This window comes from Rissa tridactyla, chromosome 1 (genome assembly GCF_028500815.1).
Source record: "Rissa tridactyla isolate bRisTri1 chromosome 1, bRisTri1.patW.cur.20221130, whole genome shotgun sequence".
Classification (NCBI taxonomy): Eukaryota; Metazoa; Chordata; class Aves; order Charadriiformes; family Laridae; genus Rissa; species Rissa tridactyla.
In genome coordinates this window covers 125,242,271-125,263,438 of record NC_071466.1, presented here as the reverse complement: position 1 = coordinate 125,263,438, position 21,168 = coordinate 125,242,271, and the positions used below count along the sequence as shown (strand labels likewise).

General features: G+C 40.9%; 1 protein-coding gene and 1 long non-coding RNA gene across 29 annotated transcripts in view; one reads left to right on the top strand and one right to left on the bottom strand.

Annotated features, from left to right (window-relative positions):
• IMPG2 (interphotoreceptor matrix proteoglycan 2) overlaps positions 1 to 21,168 on the bottom strand; it is a 65,932-nt gene that overhangs the window by 4,360 nt on the left and 40,404 nt on the right. For 7 of the 9 annotated variants that reach the window (XM_054184047.1, XM_054184045.1, XM_054184038.1 and 4 more), the window contains 11 exons: positions 19,743 to 19,904; positions 16,774 to 16,832; positions 14,915 to 14,932; positions 12,784 to 13,028; positions 11,816 to 11,898; positions 7,599 to 7,923; positions 5,287 to 7,034; positions 4,175 to 4,394; positions 2,777 to 2,987; positions 1,074 to 1,262; positions 688 to 886 (listed from right to left, as the gene is read on the bottom strand). In XM_054184047.1, the coding sequence (XP_054040022.1) occupies positions 688 to 886; positions 1,074 to 1,262; positions 2,777 to 2,987; positions 4,175 to 4,394; positions 5,287 to 7,034; positions 7,599 to 7,923; positions 11,816 to 11,898; positions 12,784 to 13,028; positions 14,915 to 14,932; positions 16,774 to 16,832; positions 19,743 to 19,904 (3,459 nt within the window). The remainder of the gene's footprint in view (positions 1 to 687; positions 887 to 1,073; positions 1,263 to 2,776; positions 2,988 to 4,174; positions 4,395 to 5,286; positions 7,035 to 7,598; positions 7,924 to 11,815; positions 11,899 to 12,783; positions 13,029 to 14,914; positions 14,933 to 16,773; positions 16,833 to 19,742; positions 19,905 to 21,168) is intronic. The other 2 variants (XR_008463543.1, XM_054184052.1) reach the window with 1 other exon arrangement.
• LOC128901998 (uncharacterized) overlaps positions 1 to 21,168 on the top strand; it is a 90,505-nt gene that overhangs the window by 51,835 nt on the left and 17,502 nt on the right. For 15 of the 20 annotated variants that reach the window (XR_008463568.1, XR_008463582.1, XR_008463580.1 and 12 more), the window contains one exon: positions 1,118 to 1,255. This is a non-coding gene — a long non-coding RNA (uncharacterized LOC128901998). Of the gene's footprint in view, positions 1 to 100; positions 167 to 1,117; positions 1,256 to 1,739; positions 1,836 to 6,866; positions 7,059 to 21,168 lie in introns of those variants that run through there. The other 5 variants (XR_008463588.1, XR_008463595.1, XR_008463597.1 and 2 more) reach the window with 4 other exon arrangements.

The window sequence follows — 21,168 nt, the reverse complement described above, 5'->3', positions numbered from 1 at the left end:
TCATTGGAGTCCAGCAATACTTCACTTTTAAATCAAAACCAGGCTTTGGATAGAGTGCGGCATTTCAACAGGCTTTAACAAAACCATTTCTCTCTCATAGACACTTTGCCTACAAGCCCAGCTACAGGCTGGATTCACACCTCTTACGGTTGCTTAAGGATTTGAGGTTAGTTCCTGGATGTAAATCCCTTCTCTTTAGCCTTTGAGTAAACCTTGGATACTTGTACACAGGAAGAAAGGAGAAGGATGTGAACTAACTTTACAGGTTATAGAAAGACCTAAATTTTTTAAAAAACACAAACCTGTAAGAAGGCCTGGAGGCTCCAGGTTTTCACTGTATAACTACTTTTACATAAGGTAGTTGGCATTAAGAGCTAAAAGCTGTGCTGAGCAACATAGCAAACCTCCCCAACTCCCATGAAGTTCCTTAAGCAGTCAGCTCCTTTATCATGTGTAATTCATTATAGGCCAGAACACACCCATTCCTTTCTCTGTACCTAATAGCAAGCAAGAAAAGAAATCCTTTCTCTCTCCTCTTAAATAGTGGCAACAGCCATAGTTGCACGGTGGCTATCTAGAGCATAGACGCTGGGGAAAGACTGGGTTCACCTCTTGGGTTACAAGTGTGGAATAAGCTTATTGTTCGCATGATCTTTCCCATGCCGCTATGAAAACAAGGTCATTTACCTCCTTAGTAAGCTCACTGTTTTCATAAATGTGCCTGATCTCTTCACTGCTGTAGTCTGTGGATGTCTCTGCACTGGTAGAACTGTAGGACGTTAGCTGAGGGTATCTCCGGTAATAATGGCTGTAGCCAGTCGTATCACTTTCATACATGGGGTTGTATTTAACTGCATTCTCAATGGATGAGAGGCTGTCACCCTGCCTGGGGGAGCAATAAACAAACTGTGAGCTTCTCTGCAGCCTGGAAGGGCAGCAGATAGATTTAGGAAGCCTGGCATTTGGAGGCACCTGTACATCCTGTTGCTTGTCAACTGTGTGATATAAGACTTACAACAGGATTATCCTTATTGTAGCAGATGCATTTTAAAATATTAGATGGTGTCACTTACCCCTGTGAGTCCTCAGTGTCACTCTTTGTGTACTGGTCGCGAAGGGTCCTGGCCAAGAAGAAGATGACAGCAGAGGCCACAAGAAGGAACCCTGCCACGGAAGCAATCGCAATACCCACAACCAGAGGCTCAGACACATATTCTTCACAGTGCTCCCCTCTGTACCACCAGTTCTCTCCCACACGACACCTGCAACACAGAGACACGGGGAAATTAAACACCAGCAGAAGCTCATTCATGTAAATGTATTTAACTTCCTGTTATGATGTGCCTGCCCTCTGTTGAGTCACCTCAATAAATACCTTTGCATGTTCAAGCAATGACTTTCATTATTATTGTGAACAGCCATTTTGGTATGGAATCATTGAATGATTTGGTTTGAAAGGGACCTTTAAAGGTCATCTTGTCCAACCCCCCTGCAATAAGCAGGGACATCTTCAGCTAGATCAGGTTGCTCAGAGCCTCATCCAACCTGACCTTGAATGTTTCCAGGGATGGGGGCCTCCACCACCTCTCTGGGCAACCTGTGCCAGTGTTTCACCACCCTCAGCATAAAAGAAACTTATTTCTTACATATAGTCTGAATCTGCACTCTTTTAATTTAAAGCCCTTACCCCTTGTCCTATCGCAACAACTGCTAAAAAGTTTGTCCCATCTTTCCTGTAGGCCCCCTTTAACTACTGGAAGGCTGCTATAAGGTCTCCTCAAAGCCTTCTCTTCTGCAGGCTGAACAACCCCAGCTACTGAATTGAGTGAAGATAGGTAAGATAATAACAGGATAATGCATTTGTGATAGAAAAAGCCTGCGGGGTTTTGCAATTTAGGGTATCCTGTGTTTAGATTAAGTAAAAAGTTATGTCTCGACTGAAACTTGCACGTGACATATCAAACACTGTACAGGTAGAAAGCAGTTGTCTTAATCATCTTGTTATTTAAATGCAAATGAAGGTGCGTTAAACAAGCAGAATATTTGTAGTCTAGGGAACTCCACTGTGGTTAGTTAAATAAATATATAAAATAAATTACTAGAAAGAAGTGTGTGTCCAAGATGGTGTCTTTGGAACAGTTGCCCAAAACAGCATTCAGTGCATCTGCCTTGCTGTGGTTTTGAACATGAGAACTTTACTGTTAGTACTGACTTAAAATATACCAGTAAAAATAATGTATTTGCATTATATGCGTTTCAGAGCTTTAGCTATAAAAACTCAAGGAAGTGTAAGGTATTACGACCACTCATAGCAGTGAACCTTATTATTTAGAAACATCAGTAAATTAAGTCGTCGAACATAAATATGTGAAATAGTTTCTGAAAGCAGTAAGTAATACTTTCAATTTTTCAAAGAGCTCTTAATAAATACTGGACGGAGCTTGCTTGAGTTCAGATACTTCCCTGCTTCTAATTAACAGTATTATACAGATATGATAAAAATTATACTACATCTGTGATAGTGTCCATTTTTATAGCTTTAAAGGCATTAAAAATAACTGTATTACCGTCTCATCTCCAATATATATGTAGGAAAATAAATGTCAGTATTGGGACCTCCACTCAGCAGCATAACATGAGTGATAATCACTATCATATCATTTGTTACACATTATCTTATGGAAATTTGCAAAAATCTTGTCGAATGCTACAACAGAGGAGACAATAAGGGGTTTTCATACAGGAAGCACATACTTCAAACATCGGGATGACCTACCTACAGATGGCCCCTTGCCCAGGGCTTATGTCGCACTTCCCATCATTCAGGCAGAAGTTTGGTTGCAGGTCACAAATGCTATTGCATGGCAGCCCATCGATGCTGAGGTAGCCGGGATTGCAGACGCACTCAGCTTCCCCACTCCAGCGATTTACTAAGCATTCGGAGAACTCATTGCAGGCCTGGAACTTGCAAGGATCTGCTTGCTCACCTGAGAATACACAAAGCAGAAAATACTAACAAGGAGAACCTTAACTGCGGCAAAGCAGTGGCTGTCTGCTGCCATTTTCTCTAATGGTCTCTCAGTTAAAATAATCTGCAAAAATCTGGCATGCGTCTTTCCTGAGTAAAAAAGGTTCTGCTAAGGTGAACAAGCGCTAGGATGTGCTCCTGTCTGCACAGTGCATGTCAGTGGTATAGCTAGGACCACCCAACAAGCCAATCGAAAAACCAAGTATAAAATGTTCTTTTTCTTACTGGAATGTGCAGTACCTCAGATGTTCTCTTGTCTGCTGGAACTATATTTTGCAAATGAGTAAAACACAGCTGATCTCCAGTATTTTTTGTTATAGAAAAATCTAGGCAGTGTAGAGGGAAGGTCAAGGGGACTTTGGACACTCAGCACCTACTGTGAGGCGATTGGCCTTTGTCTGCAAGGAACACAAGCTTGTAGCATTTGAGGTATCTCACTTGTATCAACCTTAAGAGGGCTGGCATACAGTTAAATGATCAATATCAGAAGATTTTTCATCCTAATTAGACCATCTTTATAAAAGAGCGACCTCAAAAGAACAGCTACCATTTGCCAACAGGTCAGCATTGTTATTTTTCCCTAACCTTAAAACAGGAAATATTTCTGAGTTGCTTCTACGGTAAACTACTGGCTAACTTGGACAGGGGAAAAAACTTTCTTCCGTATCAGAGGAGTGAACTAAGAGGGCCTGTAACTTTTGAGTGCAACCGAGACCTTACCACGAGAGTGAGGCAGCAGGTGTTACCCGTGCAGATGCATACCTAGCAGCTAAACTTGGCTGCCACCTCTGGGAACGATCCCATGCACCAGTGTTCTCCCTGACCAGCCTTTCCCCTCACTCCCCAGTGAAAGTGCCTTATATGGCACTATATGGAGAGCTACATGAGCCAGTTTTGTCCCCATATTTCTATATGGGCCCCATATAGTTTGCTCAGTCTGGGTCCCGCTTTGATTTTCCTCGCTTTAGTGCCTTAACAGATTTTTATTTGTTTGTTTGTTTGAACTCTGTGAAAGACTGTCTTTCTAAAGCCCGGCCTGTGAAAAGCAGTGGGCAGTCTCTGAGCCGCTGGGATCCTTAGTAAGTCCTTAAAGCAGAAGTCGCTCTAAATCCCTTGCTCCGAACTACATTTCCCTGCCATCCTTACCTGATTCCACATCCAGGGAGTATTTATCAATGGCCAGGTTCATGGTGTGATACGCAGTGTTACAGAAGTCTTCCAGGATCATGTACACAGCATTGGTGACGTTCCGAGGCACAGGTTTGGCAAATTTCATTCGACTGTTCACCACGATGCTGCCATTTCTGAAGTTCAGGATTTCCAGATTCTGGAAGCCCGTCAGATTTGACTGAAGGTAGGGCACCAGCTGCAACACAGGGGACGTGAGAGAAAAGCTGAATCTTTGAATCTCTTCTCAAGCCAATTGCACTGGTTATCCACTGATATCCAAATCCCACAGCAAGGGCATTAAAACTTTACCCAATTAAGGCCCATGCTGTCAGCCTGCCAGAAGCCCAAGTACTTTATGCAGTTCTTAGAAGTATACCAATTTGCAGATGGTTTCCAAACATCTACAATTCAGAAATACAGTTCTCGGGACATACGTAGTGCTCTCCTTTGGTCTAAGTACCAGGCATACTCGTCGTTTCACTGCCTATTTCCTTCAAGCATGTCCCCCTTCCCTCTTGCTGATTTGCTCCCTCCATCTCCCACTAAAAAAAAAAAAAAATGTTCATTTCAGTCAGGAGAGGGGAATTTCCTGGTTAAAATTGGACAATTGTTGCTGTATAATTCCCGTGAGGCTTTGCTAGCCATCAGTCAGTTTAGGAACAGCTTATTTCCCTGAATTACCTCTAACTTAAGATGGGTTGAATGTGTTGCAGAAAAGTTACATTGTCACAGGCCCTGTGTATTTACTTCTCTCTCCCTATAGACTAAATACAGAGCACCCTGGAAGCAAGGGGAGTGTCCTAGTGACTTCAGCTACGCTGCTACATTTATTGACACCAGCAGAGCATCTGGCCCATAGCCCTAAAAAGTTACACTTTACAGAGACTACTGACTGAATAAAACCCCCAAAACCCAATCCCCCATTTCCAGATAGAATTTTCTGGACACAAATAATGGAGGGACACAAATAATATCCATGAACACCAGTCTTGAGTTGCTCTCTGCAAAAGAGAGTGCCGATAAACTATTATTTACCAACAATTTTTGTCTATCACATAATGGACATTTAGCATAGAAGAGATTCTTACCAGCTCCAAGAATCGCTGCTCCAACGCTTTGTACTCAGGAGAATTTTTATTAAACAGGTCCTCTGAAAACATCATGTTGGTAACCCGAAGACTGAAAAACACGACTAGAGCTCGTGACGGGATAGGCGTGCTATTGCGATTTTCATGTGTGGCCCAAGCCACACTGGCCATCTCTGTGGAGTGGACATGAGTTGTTAGCTCCACGTGACTTTCAGTCACGCTCCTTCCCTCCTCCGTCAGCTCAGGAGAAAAGTGGACAGTGGTCACATGATCCAGGTCCACAGAAACATCCAGGACTCTCGTCGTTTCGTCTTCCAGCTTTGTTGAGGTAGCCACAGATGACGATGCCGTAGATCCCATAGGAGGGAGATGGGACGGATGCTCAACAGTGCTCGTTGTGACACTCACTGTTACATAAGGGTTCGTAACAGTGCTGAAGCTCATGGAAACATCCGTGCCATGGTCTGTATCACCCTCCACAGCAAAGCCCTCTAGAACAGTGGTCTGATCTGTTACAGAAGGGACTGCAGTTGCAACTTGAGTGGCAGTTGTCATTGCCGATTGCTCTGTCTGGTGTAGTGAGTTTTCCAGTGCTCTGTCAGTAGGCCAAATATCAGCTGGTTCCTTCACTGCTGATCCAGTAGTGTCTTGGCCTGACAGTGATGAATCTAGGGTTTGCTGCTCTTCTGTGGAAGCATCAGGGTTTACTGTGGAAGGATCTGCAGTCAGAATAATTTCTGAAGAGCTTATATCCAAATGGCCTATTGTAGCAGCTTCAGTTACATCTGACTGCCCCACTGTGAATAGTTCTTCTACCACTGTCTTGTCTTCACTTTGGTGTTCAACTGCTTCAGAAATGATGTTTTGACCTACAATGGACTCTTCAGGTTGCTCCATACTGACAGTCCCTGTAGATGTAAGGAGACTATCTTCCACAGGCAGACCTGTATTGTGTGGCGAGACAGGGCTCTCTCCAGTTGGCATGTCTACAGAGGAATGGTCCACTGAAGGCTCCAAAACCAAGGATGGCTTAACAAAAGAAGAATCATACATGCCTGGTATTTCTGTCTGTGTAGATGGTTCCACAGATGATGGCTCTTCTGTCTGTAACAGAGGTCCCTGCTGAGTTGCAGTCTCTGGAAAGACAAGTATTTCAGACTCATCAAGGAAATCTTCTTTTGTATTGGCCATACCTTCATTCTCATCTTTGGAAGGATCATCATCTAATTTATTCCCAGAGTTAAGAATATAGTCTAAGATCATGCCTTCAGGAATATCCTCAGTTCCAATTAACAAAGACTCATTGTCATCTTCAAGCCAGCTATCAGGACCAGGGTAGAAAACAGGTTCCAGTGTTGCTTCCCAAGGCCAAATACTTGATTCCATTTCTTTTCCTGAACCATCAAAAGCTGAACCAGACCCATCATCATATATAACTCTACCTCCAAGATATACGTCAGTTTCCTCTTCCATAGGGTGTACTTCTAAGGGAAAAGGAATTTCTTCCATAGACTCATGCAACACAGAGTCTGCATTGTTACTGTCTGCAGGACTACCCTGAGTTTCTTCTTCTTTCTCAGTAGGTAGTGTTTCTTTAATATCAGTCTCTACGACTGAAGAAGAGGCCACTGTTGGTGTAGAAAGCAGAGGAACTGCAGAATCATCTGTAGATGGAGGTTCTTCAGGCACGAGGTGAGGAGGACTTGAAGGCAAAAGAAGGTCTTCAGATAGTCCAGTCTCTTCAAACACTGAAAATAAAAACAAATTTCCAGGTAATTGTTGTTTACGATAAAAAGTGTCAAATTCCATTCATTTTATTGTCTGCAGATCTGTATTCAGTATGTTTCCTGTGATATAATCTAGCCTTTATATGCCGAAGTGAGATGGACCCCTGTTGACCCCTCCCACTTTTCATTCAGCTATTCTATGAGCCAAGTCAAGACTGCAGAGTAAGCAACAAAGCAGTAACTGTGTGGCATGTCCTTAGGCTAGTCAGTCTACTTCAGAGATCAGGTATCTCGGCATGGCATCACCCAAACGTGCCCTATACAAAAGTACTTCTAGGCAACTAAACAAAGATCATTTGCGTACCATTTCCTATAGGGATAAACAGGCATTATTAGCTGTTACAAACATTTTACCTTACAATATTGTTCTTGGATACATGCACACAAGAGAGGTAAAAACTATCAAGGAAAGACAGCCAATTTTTCAGACCTTTCTGAAAAGTCACTTCAGTGAACTATACCTTTGGCAAGTATCAGGAAGCACCGGCATCCAAATTTAAGCTTCAGTCAATGGCATTAACTTACCATCTAAAGAATTGGGGGACGAAAGCCATTCCAGGGAGTCCACAGAATCGCGCCCTAACTCTGGTGCGGTGACCAAATGAGGAGTCCAATTCCCATCCTCTAAATCCAGACCATCAGGCAAAGAAGTGACATCAGCCTCTGAGGAGAGCGGAGCTTCAGGTGCCAAACCGGCCTCAGAGTCCAGATTTTCTGGTCTTGGCCGGATTTCATTGTCATTGGACTGTTCAATATCTGAAGTGGAATCTGGTTTGGTGAAATCAAAGGGCAAGGTATTGCTGACAGTTGATTCATCTGCTGAAGGCCGTTCAGCTAAAAAGGTGCTCTCCTGGAACATAAACCCACTATTAATATTTCCACCATTACAGGGGAAGCATTGGCTGTCCACATTGTGCTGAACACATACAGGGTGTTTGCAGCAGCCAACAGCAAAATCTGGTACTCCTGCCTCTGTGAGAACACAACGCACAGCAGCAGGAGGGGCCAAACTGGGAGGACTGGCAAATATGCACCTTTTGCTAATCATGTGCAACGTACATGTGAAATGCACATCCTTGTGACGTACATTTCATGTCCAGTCGTGTCCACTGAAAAGGGAAAGAAGCCGCTCAGGTTTGTCTGGAGTGCAGCTTCAGTTATGGTATTAAGAGATTTACCGTCTATACCCACCCCATCTCCATTCCTTTCCTTTACTGAAAAAATGGGTCTGTCTGTTTGTAATTAAATCAAAGATAAATGCACACAGTACTGCTTGCTTTCCTAAAGCATGAAGAGGTCTTCGCAGCTATTATTCATCAGCTACATAGTCAATACAGTAATAATAATATTATAGTTACTATGATACACAAAACAGTTTAGAAACTGAACTTGAATGTATCCATGCCCTTTGGTCAGTTATTGCTATCTTTCAATATGTGGCTATGAGAACCCAGGAAGGAAGCAAAGACCATAATGTAAAGAACCTAGAATTTGGGGTAGAGGTAGCCTGGAATACCTTTAGAACCCGGAATAACTTTAGTCTCAAAGCTGAGATGCCTGTGGAAAAAAACCAAAAAAACCCCCCAAAAACCAAAAAACCAAACCTATCGGCAGTAATGATGAACAACAAAGAGTACGCACAATGAATTTGCCAATTGTATGAAATGTGAAAAAATAATTTGATTTTAAATCTCCAATTTGCACACCGTTTACTAACTATTCCATACCCAGTCATTATTCGGTTTACAGTTGGAATACTTAGCACGTTTCATCTTTGAATATTAATCTACTACCACGGTGTCTCATGAGGTAATTATATTGGAAAAAAAGCAATGAAGAGAATAAGTTATTTGGTCAAGGCTACAAACGCAAGCTGACTGCCTAAATCTCAGGAATTAGTGCTTCACATGAATACATGCCCACATATCAATGCTGTGCAATAGTCTTGAGATGGACGAAAAAACCCCTTGGGGTATCAAAAACTGCCAAACAATTTCAAGCAGCAGCAATATTACGAAGAATAACCAATTGCTGATGATAACTAGTAAAGTTAAGTTAAGTGGGCAGTGGACAGAGGTTTCTGTAATACGCATTACAGTTCAAGACTATATTAACCATTTCTGTAGCTCACCATTCCTGTCTAATCTCCTCCTCTCCGGCATGAATAACAGGACAGTCCAAATACTTATCAATTTGAAATTTTATTCCTGGTTGAAACGTGGGTGAATTAAATTTTCAACTGAATTCAAACTGCATTTGAATGTTTGGAAACGAGCCAGTTAAGTTATTTTTATTAAATTATTTGTCTACCTGTATCGATCACATTTTTATAGCCAGTTGTTATGCCACCACAATCTCCTCGCATTTTTTAATTTATATGGTAACAATCAGTCGAAAAGTATATATCCATTTAGACACGTGCTCCAGCACTTATCTTTTTTGGCAAAATTGACCACTATAAATAAAGTTGTAAAAAAAGTTACTGTGCAAGATTAGAAACAAATTACACATATAAATTCCATAAAGAATGAATAAGGACTACCAGCAATAGCTTCTCAATACTTTTTTGGTTTTTTGTATGTGAGCATTTAGTTGCCAGGGATTGCACTTCATCATTTATTTGAATGTGGATAGATGTTCCTATGACAACTAACATTATTCAAAGATTCTTGTTACATTGCAATATATTATATTAACAAGTTTAATATCATATTGGCAAGTTCTGGTTCTCACTAATGTCTTTTGAAAGGCTTACAAATATGACAGATGACTGCAAACACAGAACCCCCTCCCTGATTTTCCATTTTCTGCTGCCAGAAAGGCATCGCATTCAACAAGCCAGAGCATTCTACCTGTTACAACTCAACAGAAATAACAAGAAAATACGGATTTCAAAAACCAGACTTGATTTTTTTCTTCACTTTTTAAGAGAGCTGTAAAACTCAAAGAAAAGACTTAATGATTAGTTGGTACCATCTGCTAGAAATTAGATGGTGAAGTCATGGTAGTCCCACATTATGTCATGAGTATGCATGATAATACAAATCCAACTTATTCGCAAATCAGCTAAGAAAAATAACAGCAAAATTCTTTTTCATAGGTAATGGTTCTACTTAACAGTATCTACTTGAATCATAAAGGTTCGACATCTGTGGGAGTCGTTGACTCACCACTTCAGCCTTGTTTACTTTTTAAGCATGTTTATGATTCTCTTAAATTTATCTGAAATTACTTCCCAAATTATGTGTATTACAGATTATACACAGCTGATTTTTATATACTCAATATCTTTTACATAATTAGACGTTTTGATTGAAGACATAGACGACATTATTATTCACAGTCCATGATTAGAAAAATGTAACTTCCAGAAATTTTTCTTGTATATACTATTCCCTAAAACCGGCTTAAAATTTATTATTGAAAAAGCTACCTCTACTCTAAAATCTTCTTGCCTGCACGTCTGTCAGAGTATCCACAGATAGAATGTAAAGATGGCAGAATTCTTTGTCTTACTAAAATAAATATCTGCAAGATTTTAATCCAGTTAGATAGCTCTAGTGAAGAGAAAGCCCTTTCCTGAAAGTTAACTTAGTCATGTTTATCCACACCACGTTTAAGCCATTTATGGCAGATCCATATGAATTTGCATTTTAGACATCAATGATTAGTTTTTAAAACTCAGGGAAAACTGGCATGAAACTAAGGGTTTTATACCTGTGACCATTCTAACAAGAATATGTGATTTCAGTGAAGTCCCTGAGAATTTTGCTTCCATAAAGATTTCAAAAGTTGGCCTGAAACGAAACGTGTCAGTGTTCACACCATTATCTCATAATGAACTTAGTGAAAAGCTACCGTCAAGCACACAGGTGGATCTGGATTTTGTGGCATGAAGTGAGCTCATTTCTTCTTGGAAGTCACATCTGCGTTACACAACATAGTGCAGAGCAGAAACCTCCTGGATAAATCCTTAAGCCCAGACAATGCACCACCATTCAGAAATTGTAGCTGTTGGCAGAACTAATTAACTCGATCTCAGCATGGCTGGCACCTCACTTGGTATCTGCTTAAATCCCCGTTTGCATTGTACAGGCATGGTCAGTGATACAAAGTCTCCTGTCCAACGGGGAACTTTAGTCTATGTCCTGCGTTGTTCCAGAGGTAATCCAATGACGTAATTTTGATTTCAAGAGGCGGGGGGGGGGGGGGGGGAAGCGGGGGGGAAGAAACCACTGGCTATTATTTTTCTGTGTTTCTTTCGCTGGCATTAAGGGGATGGACATCATTTTAAAACTGAACTGAGAACTTTCAGTGAACCCAATACAGTAACAAAAGGAGCATATGAAATTTACCCTTTATCTCTTCTAGCAGCCAGCTTTACTACTTACATCTATTTCTCGCTTTCCAAAGAAAGGTATATTGTGGGAAGAACCATGTCTTTAGAGCAATTTACAGTCTAAACATTATGAAAAATAGGACAAAGGAAGAACTGGCTAGACAGCCAGGAACACAGTACCGTCATGTAATAGAAGATGATCACAGAAAACTGTTGTGCCAGATATGAAATTATCAGGTGAGAGTTTTCACCAGAGGTTTTACTCCAGTATATGGTGTGCCTTCATTACTACTTATTTTGCATGAACAAGGATAGAGAAGTTCTAGGTGCTGGCTGTAATTCTGCCTTGCTGAGTTAAATTGTTCAAATGTGTCCAAAGGCCACTGCTCAGAACCATACTCACATCGAACTCTGGGCGCTCCAGCACAACTGGATGCTCAGTAATCCAGGATGGGTCTTCTGGTGTAGGGTGTAGTATTTCCTTCACTGTGAAAATATAAATACTTGGGATATGAAGGCTGCAGTAGCAGTGTGAGGAAGTTGTTTTGGAAGACTGACTGAAAAACCCTCCCTCATCTCAGATTGGTGAATAAAATCTTTTCAAAAAGTTTGCCAGAGAGATTTTGTTTCCAGAAATGCCCTCAGATAATTTACAGGAAGTACAGAGGAAAGGTGAGAACAGGGGGGTGCACAGCACTCCTCCAGCACCTCTGGCAGGATTGGTGAATGGTCAACAATAAACCAGGTATTCCCTTTGTGCTGCTCAAGGCCAACACAGAGCTACTAAGCAGAAGGTCATCCTGGTGCAACACACATGATGTGAGCCACATTTCCCCTTCTATTCCTGTTAGTTGTTGAAGTATTACTGAAATTGCACATCACAAACCTCGGTGGCAAAGAAAAGAGGCTAATCTAATGGATTAAAGACTGAGATACTACTGCTAACGACTTGACCTGGTTAAGATCAGAGCAAAACAAGATACAACACAGTTGTTTTCACAGAATCACGGAATCACGGAATCTTCAGAGTTGGAAGGGACCTCCAGAGATCATCTAGTCCAACTCCCCTGCTAGAGCAGGACTGCCTAAAGCACATCCCTCAGGGCTGCATCCAGGCGGGTCTTGAAAGTCTCCAGAGAAGGGGACTCCACAACCTCCCTGGGCAGCCTGTTCCAGTGCTCTGTCACCCTCACTGTAAAGAAGTTTTTCCGTGTATTTGAACGGAACTTCCTATGTTCTAGCTTGTGCCCATTGTTTTTGTTGCTTCTTTTTAATTATTTAGAGGGCAGCTGAATAATTCACTCAGTTCTGAGATTTATTTTGTAAAACTTTGGATGTATGGCCCACCAATGCATCATAATTAATACCCACCGTTAGTAAGCTGGAGAGAGTCAGGGTCTAAAGACAAGGAAGTGTTTTCAAGCAAGGCATTTTTCTGGAGGATTTCAGCAATATAATCTCGGAAATCACTGATGGTGTACACAACTGTTGGATTATCCTCTATGCCCATAAAGGAATTGTCCTCCACCTTGTTGGAATGCAGGTTAATCAGGTCCCAGGTGGCATTGCTGATGGCTTTTCCATCAAACGTAACAGCGTAGCGAACTTCCACCCCACTTCAGTTGTACAAAGAGAATACAGATGAGAGATATAAGGTTTTCCAACGTACAGCAAGCACTATATTTTTTTTTATGAGAATCTGTGTCAAGACCCTTTTTTAATATAAAAATATATTGCTTTAAAGGATTCTAAGTAAAAACAATATAATTCTTTTCACACTTATGTCTGCCTGCCTGTGCTTTCCACCACTGCAAAGTTCTCAAGGAAAAGGCTGATCCCTGCCCTGTATTTCTACTAGTGAATGGTAGACAGACCACAAGCAGACCAAAATGGTGGCTTTCTGCCAGCATTATTAATAGGCCTGCTGGCATGCATTGGTGCTAGTGATGATTTTTAAGATCATGCCAGTAATGGGAATGGCTCTGAGGTATGAAAACAGCTTGGAAAAGCAGGCTGGATATAGTAGCGACATACAGTAGCAAGAGGGAGCCTTGATCACTGTCACTGTGCGGTGTCAATCTGCTTGAAATAATGTCTTTAATAGCAATAAACGGTATTTAATACAGCTTATAATTGGGAACATTTTTCTAGACTTATCGATCATTTATTCTTTAAAAAAGTTTTGTATCCATGTAAAGCTTAGCTTTTTTCATATTAACTCTTCTCCATTTTCTTAATTTTCTTTCCCTGAATACGTCTGGACGTCCTTTCCCACATGACCGCATAGATAGCCATCAGATTTACCATACACTGGGCAAAAGCACATGGGAGCTTTAGAAAACATAAAGTATTTTGGCTGTACACAGGGCACAGCAAGAAAATGAAGTAATCTATGAAGTGTTAGAAAAATGTGCTCCAGGGACAGGTTTTCCTCATTGCACAGAGCTGGACTGGATTGCTAAAGTAATGGCTCCGTTCAGAGAAGTCTCTAAAGCCCCAGCGCCAGATACAACAGGAACAGAATCAGCAAACACACTGATTAAACCAGGAGCCTGCTGGAGTTTTGCTGCTGGCTCTGTCATTGAAATGAGCCCACCATAGGCTCACCACGGGCACTGTCAGCAAAGGAAATAACAGAGGACTGCAGTAGTGAAAAGGCACAGCAAAGACAGAATGAAGTATGCTCCTCAAAGTAACATTTAGATTTAATACAACTGTGCTGTCAGTTGCAGTTAATAATTCCTAACTAGTAACTATAACACCATCATCTGTCTGGAAAGGGCTAAAACATCTGGTACTTGGAACATAATCTTTGTGCATCTTAGCCTGCAGAAGTGCAGAGTAGCAGAGGATGGCTTTAAGTCGCTATTGTTTGTAAAGAGATTTGTATTTGCTAATCTTCTAAAATTAAAATGCTCATTCTCTGTAAAACTGCGGAAACTGGTTATACCTTTGCTGAGAAATACACAAAATTTGTCTAACAAAAACCAAGTCCAGACTGATCCCATCTTCTCTTAACGAATGTTTGTAGAAAGAGATGCTAAGATGTGCAGCACCTCTGGCCTTGAAGTAGCTACGCCAACTGCCTTTACTAGAAAATTATGATTTTCTTATGTACTTTAATTACTGTAATAATAATCATCCTGTATCTATCCAAGACTTTGCTGCAAAGTAAAAAGACCTTGAGTCATCATTAAGCAATTTTGTTTTCTTCACAAAAGAGACTCCTATACACAAGTTAGCCCAGTAACCGACTTGTGTTTAGGAAGATTTTCCCCAAGTAGTTATTTATGATTAGGACTTAAATAACCAAATTAGGTTTATCCATAATCAAAACAGAGCAGTTACTCACAGTTTCTGGTAGAACCCCTTCACATAATATTTATGCTGGATAACTATCTCACTCTGGAGCCAAAACTACAAATCCCCAAAACAGTGCCCTCCAGCTAAATCTGTTTTTACGTCTGTATTCTGACAATATATATTAAAAAGTTGTCTTTACCTGTCCTCCTCAGGAGAGCTGAATATAGAAACAAAACACAACACAACAGAAAAATCTGTTAAATCAATGTTATAATTTACTTTATGTCTTCTAACTTTGACAAATATACTTTGGTATTCTACAGTGCACACAAATTTGAAAAAGCATACAGCAAAATGGTTATAAGTTGCATGGTCATTCTGCTGCATAACAAACTGTCCTGCTTTCACTGAACTGAGATATTTCCTATTGATCACAAGGAATCAGCAGAGCAGAGCCATCTCATCTTACTGCAAATAATGCAGTTAAATTGCTGTCAGCACCAAGAAAAATCAAGGCTCACTAATTCTACATTAAAGGTTTAGTTTACAAACACGGGGGGGGGGGGTTGTCATGCACAGCAGAGCACAGAGCTCTGGTATTCTGCCAGAAATATCAACCTTTTATTTGTGTTCTGAAAGGAACCGAGAGCTCGCAAATGTATTAGACTGCAAATATTGAGATGGAAGGGTTTGCTACCTCCCAGGCAGAGCCTTGGCAGGGTTTCCCACGTCATTACCCCAGTTTGCTGTGGTTCTAGCCACAAGTGAAAGTAGGAACCGAAAAGTCAAACCTGCCTCTGGGCTCCTGCAAGGGCCGAAGACAGTAGCATTCTGTTTCCCTTGCTGACACCGGGATAACTATTACGTATCTACAAACTAGTCTATTAGGTTGGATAATTATTCTCCCGTAGCAGGCCATGACAAAGTGGAGTTTGTCAGTCCATTTGGGCAATTAGCACTGGGAACCCTCCTGCCATGTTGTTTTAAACATTTAATAATTTCATTTCTATACTGTCCTTTTTTTGGTACTTCTGACACATTGTTGGAACAGCCTCACCCCTCTATGTGTGACAACTGCAAGGAAATGAGGCACGACAAGGACAAACAGTTTGTATGCAATAATGAAGTATGTGGGGGGTAAACTGGAAACTGAACGCAGTCTAGGGTTCTGACCATAAAACCTTTCTCACTAGAGCTGCTTTGTTACTTGCATTCTGGCTAGAAAGTATAGGCTGGAATATTATAAGAAATACAGCCTACAATATCTCATAGAAAACACAATTTACATTGACTCATGAACAGCCTCACTAGATTCTGAAAGTTATATCCAGTCCATCCAAGAATAATCATAATTTGTGACCCACGTACCCCAAAACTCAGACATCAGCTGTTTGGCGCATAATACAGGATCCCCTTTTTTCCCAAAATAACTTAAAATGTCACTCTGAAGCACAAATTGATTTGAACAAACTAGTCTTTAAAAAAAAATATTTATAAGAATAAAGAGAGATAAAACATTGCAAATCCTTTATCAAACTATTCACCAACCTTTGCTTCGATCAAAGGGAGAAAGACCCTTACATATCTCAAACGCCAGCCTTTAGAGTCATCCCAAATTAACATTAATAAGTTGGGAAAAAAATTTAAATATACTAAATTTTTCCAAAAAGGTTTCTGTGTTCTTGCTCATTTAATATTAGGACATGTCAACAATATTGAAGAAGTGTCTGATACTAATTTTAAATTAGAAAAGACCTTAATTTTAGGACAGAATCTTGAATAAAAATGCCTTGTCTTAAAATCAAGGCAAGCATATGATGTGAAATTCTCTTGTGGATGCCAGGAGCAAAAATAGAAGATTCCATTTACATACAGTTCTGTATTTCTATTTCAACCGCTGTTTATAGAGGTACCAAATACGACAGCACTTTCCTTTGGTTAAAACATCCTAGGAACCCCCACGCACATGCCCAACATTCTTCCAAGAGTGGTGCTGGCATATCACACCATCATACATGATGAGTTTCAATCACCACGTATGCATCAGTATCTTTTTACCTGTAATCCAGGATATGGATGCTTTTGTATCCAGGTAGTCCTTCAAATACACTTTCCATCTATTTTGAGGAGAAAACAAAAAATTAACACAGATTTCCTCCACCCTACTCATTTAGTGAAAAATCAGGAAGCACTTTCAACATTTTCTAAAAATGTAGCCGAGTTGTTATACCAAAGATGAGAAAAATGGTTGAATGTTCTCGCTCTTTATGGAAGAAGAGTTTTGGTGACATTGTTTCATTATCAGAAAAGGAAAAGAAAAGTATGAAGAACAACATCCAGCATTCCCCAAGAACTATGGGGGGGGGGGGAGGGGGGGGGGGGGTGCAGAATTCAAACAGACTCTGCAGACTACGTTCTTTCTCTTATTTATGCAGCACAAACTGGTCTCTGCCCAAAAGGTTTCCATTACCTCCCAAACCTCTTTGGATTAAAAAGAGTTCAGGAAAAAGCTTTGGACCTTAGCAAGTTAAACAAGAAGAGCAGTGTCCGCCGTAGGAACAGGACCTCTTAGACTCCAAAGAGGCACTAATGCATTACAAAGTGCAAAACATGGCTCATCTCCGCTGCCCTGAACATACAAATGTCTCAGAAGTAATTGGCAGTGCTACTCAAAAAAAAGACAACTAGGGGCAGCACAATGGCAGCACATCCAGGCCTAATTCAATAGTCAACTGTATTACACAAGACAAAACCAAGAAACAGAATATGACAGGTTCATGCCGGTTTAGGATTGTTTTTTTTCCTCCCAGAGGATCCTTGCCAGTTGAGGATTACTCTTTACTCCTCGAATTCTTCTTCTCCTCCCCAATTTCCCTATTTTTAAACTGTCTCTGGTGAGACTTAAACAATCGAAGTGCTGCCGACTTTTTCTTTTTTCAAGAGCTTCTTTATCCAAGACAGAGAAAAACCAGGCAAGGGATCAAAGGAGTGGAACATCCATGTGCCAGGTGGACTCTGTCCCATCTGACATTTCTTCCACACACACACACTATGGCATGGCTACTTGGCCACACAACTAGGAAAATTAAGATGTCTAGCCTACGCTAGCAACTTGTGACAGTTGTGGTGATGCTTTCTGGCTGCAGCGAAGAGTACATCTCTTTCCCATCTGGCCCAGGATCTGGCAGAGGGTTAGCCCCAGTAAAAGGGATTCAACAAAGAACCCCAACTAAAGGGGACTAAGAAGGAAGCAAAGCTAGAGAAAAGATAAGCCGCATGATGTGCTGCTGTATGGCATCCTAGATGCCTCTCCCAAGAGAAAGGAAAGACAAACTCTCTGCTGCAAGAAAACGATGGTAATAAAATTACCATCATTATAAACAAAATAAAAAAAAATAGAAGCAATAGGGAGAAGAAAGTTAGTATTTTAAATATGCATTTGTATATTGGTGGGCCAGCAACTTTATACCATACAAATTAAAACATTATATTTTAATTAAAATTAAATTAACTTGAAATAAAGTTTTAATAAATCATACCTACATGTGTATATTTATATATTTATATCTATATGCACATATGTATTTTTCTTTGAAGTAGATGCCTAGCACTCTAAACTATGGCTCATTCCCACTGACTCCAATGGGATTCAAGCATGTGTTTAAGAACTCTTCTGACGCTGGAGGGTTTTAAAATGTGCTCACGTGCACTGCTGATCCTGGGCATAAATGAGGAGTAAAAGTTGTCTTGGCAGCCTAGATTTCAGAGAGTATCTCACTGCAGTGCACGATGATTCATTTGAAATGTCTCTCCTGAACAGAAATGATGAATGAGTTCTGCCGTTTGCAACTTCTTCCAATTTCCCACCTATCACCTACTCTATACAGACAGATTCTCTAGACGGATGCCAGAGTTTCTTCTACAGTCCAAAATCTGGACACTGTGTAATCTTTTAGATATGCTAAATCCCATTTCAGTGCTCAGCTCCTGTAGGAGACCCAGAGCATGCCCACATGGGCAGATGCTGATGGACTTGCACGTCTTCTGCCTGTGCTCTGCGTTAGTGCTGTGCTGTACCTGAATTATTCGAGCCACCTTCCAGCACTGCCTCAGAATAGGTTGGTGGCTCTGAATTGCAGCTGACTCATGTCCTGCCATTTTGAGAGCGCGGGCAGGCTCGTTTGCTAGGACCCTCAAATTATCTTTTTCACTCCCCAGTTTCAAACCAACTACATTAAGGAAGAATTCAAACTGGAAAATGAGCTTAGAAAATGCTGATAAAAACCTCTAGGCAGACTGGTCACTAGACAGATGTTGAATATATCTTTAAAATTTAAGATTTTGAAGTCCTAAAACTTTAAGAACTAATGAATTTGCATCAAGAGGTAAGCAAGAATCTTGTTGTTCTCTCTGAGTTTAAAAGCTCCTCTGCAATAACACTGAGAGGGAGAGGTACTGAAAAATTCTCAAAGGATGGTAAGGCCAAAATTAGCCCTGGTAGAAGTAGGTCTTTAAAAGGGATAAAAGAAGTTGAAACATTTTTCATTTATTAATAACATCTGGCTTTGTTTCTTTTGCTAACATGAGGCAAAGTAAATTAATGAAACCAGAAAAGGGGAGAGAGAGAGAGAGAGAGAGTAGTCCTTCAGAAAGGTCCTGTTTAGAGTATGTCCCTATTCAGGCATTCAGCATAATTTTCTGATCCTCTCAAAAGCATATTTTTACCTCTTTTGCTGGCAAAATGGTAGCAGGCTATTTCATGAGAAACACAAAAAGAAAGTTAGAGTAATTGGTCTTTGGCAACTGGTATGCTACATACAATGTATGACACACTGCCTCTTCAAAAAGGGCAGCATGTCAGGCAAAACAGAGTATTCTCATAGTGGGTGCACATTCTCCAGCAGCAAAAGCCCTAAGCTGGTTCTGCAGAGCCCATGAGAAAAAGGCAGTCCTAACACGGGTGCTACATGCTACTACTGCTTTGCAGAGCCAGCAAAAAGAAAAAGGAAGTCAGGGAAGGTAATCACCTGAGAAATGAATTGTTCAGAGAGCAGCTGACGCCTCACAGTGTCTGGGTCACTCAGCTCCTCACTGTACTTTTCACCAACAATCAAAATGCTGAACTCAATCATCTGCTCAGTTGCAGGTCTCGCTGTCTTCTCATCTTGCTTCTTTATCTCATTATTGATCTGGAAGGGAAGGAATAGGGGAGAAAACAAGAGGTGATTTAATGCCTTTTTTTGTTTGTTTGTTTTGCCCTTTGGGTTTTTTCCAAGGTATAAATCCTCATTACCCAGCAGAGACCAGATTCCTACCTATCCTGAATTTACTCCATGTAAAAAGCATCCCTAGATATGTATAGGTACATACGGTCTGCTATCAGTCAAGAGCACACTACATTCCTAAGCTTGGGTCCAAACATCTTTCTTATGTGGGCCAGAAAGTTCTCCAGCTGCTGCAAACCTGGAAGTTTCCCTGGCTCTTGATGGGGCAGAAAACCTGAGCCCATCCCATAAAAGCTGTATGGACAGGAACACCCCAGGGCACTATGGTGGGCCACACTGATGGTCATGGGTATGCTCAATGAGATGTGAAAATTGCAATCCAAAGCACAGCATGCTGACTTGAGCTATGAGCATACGTGTTCACCTTGAACTATGATGGGGTGCTCATGAAGCCTCAGGGACAGAGACAGCAACTAAGGAGGCAACCTACTAAGCAAGAACGTTTAAGAATTCTTGTATTGCAGATAGTTCTATTTTCCATTTGCATATCTTTACTCTAGTGGAAGGCCATCTAGTTGACCTCATCTACAAACAGAAATCCAGTTGTGTGGGATGAGGCAATTTAAAGTGCAACTGTGGATACACCAACAGCTCACTTGATCCCAGTCAGCAATAGGCTGATTTACCCAAATATACCACCTGGAAGACGAGTTACCTTTGTTAAGTCCTACATTCAGAACAACATCTTGTGTTGTTCAGCCTCAGTAAGTGAAGGATCCTCCCAGATATATGACGGACATTGGGAGATCTGCGGGGACCTCTGCTGAGCTAAAGTGGTGGGCTTCAACAGGTAGGGGTCTGCAGTTCCCAAGGAACCCCGCAGCAGTGGCTGTGCAATGCATCAGGAAAGCATGTAGCTATCATGGCTGCCATGGGCAGCAGCGAATTACAAGTTTTAATCTAATTTGCATGACTGAGCAACACAGGAAAAACACTTTCTGCTTAGTTGCCTAGTATTTTACAACCAGCATACTATTCCTTGTGGTATACTGGAAGACATGAGAAAAACCACATCTTGTTTCATGGTTTTGTTCTAAAACAAAAAAAATTGAGATTTGTGGGGGAGAGAAGGGAAGGCTGGCTTAAGTTAGCTTTAGCCAAATAGCCAAATGTCTTTGGCTATTTACATGCGTTTGTTGCTTTTTCCCCATCAAAAAGGAAAAAAATA